Here is a 1,623-nt window from a genome sequence, read left to right on the forward strand (position 1 = left end):
TGCGGCATGACATCAGACTGAGGCTGCAATCCAGACTCTTCAGACGTAGTGACTCTGCCCTTCATTAAGTCAGGAAATGTACTCCCATGTCTGTGCTGCTAGGGCTGAGGAGAGGGAAAGAAAATTTGTAGAGGAGCCTCTCTGCCCATTCTACAAGCATTCTCATGACTTTCAGAGTCTAGCTGCATCTGAGAAACGCTCTCAGCAGACGGAGGCACCAGGAGGAGCAGCTGGGGCAGCCCACCCTCACACTTCTGCTTTCCGGGGGGTTTATGTATGGGCTTGTAACACTGTGGGAGGGTTACTATAATCCTGTTGACAGTAATAAGTGCCAACATCATCAGCCTCCAGACTGCTGATGGTGAGAGTAAAGTCTGTCCCAGATCCACTGCCACTGAACCTCGAGGAGACCCCACTTTGTAATTTAGATGCATAATAGATCAGGAGCGTGGGAGCCTTCCCTGGTTTCTGCTGATACCAATTTAAATAACTGCTAACACTCTGGCTGGCCTGGCAAGTGATGGTGACTGTGTCTCCAAGAGAAGCAGACAGAGAGGATGGAGACTGGGTCATCTGGATGTCACATCTGGCAACTGAGATGGGAAACATAATGACAAACATCCACACTATTAATCATATTATAAGAGGATTTCCCTGACATTCCACGCAGTACTGAACATACTGGCTGAGTAAATTCCTAGTGTTCTCCCTCCTTACCTGGGAGACAGAGTAGCAGGAGACCCAGGAGCTGAGTGTGGGCCCTCATGTCCATGCTGTGTCCTGACTGGGACTGAGAGTCCTGCACAGGTTGTGAGCAGCCTGTGAATAAGACTTCAGAGCAGTGGGCTGTGCTCTAGACACATGCAAATCTGAACAGCTGCAAGCATGACGTCTCAATAACTCAGCTCAGGCCCAGGTGTCCCAAGACTGACTATGGCAGCACAAATTTGCCTTCAGAGAATGTATTTCTCCCTGGGGACCACAGAGCAGAATTATTCTGTTGTCCTGTGTGTAGAGTGCTATTTTGCTGTGTTTATGGTTCCTGACCTGCTTTTCTTGTTTGCTTTTCCTCAGAGAAAGGGCTGGTCAGAGAAACACATCTCTAGAAACTACAAAAAAATTGAGAATTTCCCTGTATTTGGTACATGTTGACCTCACGGAAGCCAGAGAGATGTTCATTTGATCTAATTCCCTGAAATCCTTGATGAGGAAAATCATCGGTACTACCAACTAGAGATGTAATGAAGTATAAGAACAATAGATAGGTAATAGATTTATTTATATACTTTTTTAAAGAAAGAAAACAAAAAAATATTGAAAATACATCTGAAATACAGTGTCATGATTTGCAAGGAGGGTGTATGCCATCGCTAACCTGTCATCTCCAGATAAGTGATTCTTGTTCTACAGTTCTGAGTGCCTTTTTCACCACTTCCATTGAGGCCATCAGGGATATTCTCCCTCCATATCTGAAAAATCTCAGCTACTTTTCTAGCTCTTTGTTCCATTACACATTTCCATGCCAGATGTTTTCTGAGTTGTTGGGTCACTCCATAAACCTCCATATTACAACATCACCAAATTATTCTAGTTTCTAAAAGAAAACTGTTCTTAATTGCTGGG

General features: G+C 44.5%; 1 gene segment (V, D, J or C); it reads right to left on the reverse strand.

The window, feature by feature from the left end:
• Positions 1 to 270: 270 nt before the first annotated feature.
• Positions 271 to 772, reverse strand: LOC134362605 (immunoglobulin kappa variable 1-39-like). The segment is given in 2 exon segments: positions 271 to 593; positions 718 to 772. Coding segments are annotated over 2 exon segments (378 nt in total).
• Between the last annotated feature and the right edge of the window lie 851 nt (positions 773 to 1,623).

Source organism: Cynocephalus volans, chromosome 14, assembly GCF_027409185.1.
Source record: "Cynocephalus volans isolate mCynVol1 chromosome 14, mCynVol1.pri, whole genome shotgun sequence".
Taxonomy (NCBI): domain Eukaryota; kingdom Metazoa; phylum Chordata; class Mammalia; order Dermoptera; family Cynocephalidae; genus Cynocephalus; species Cynocephalus volans.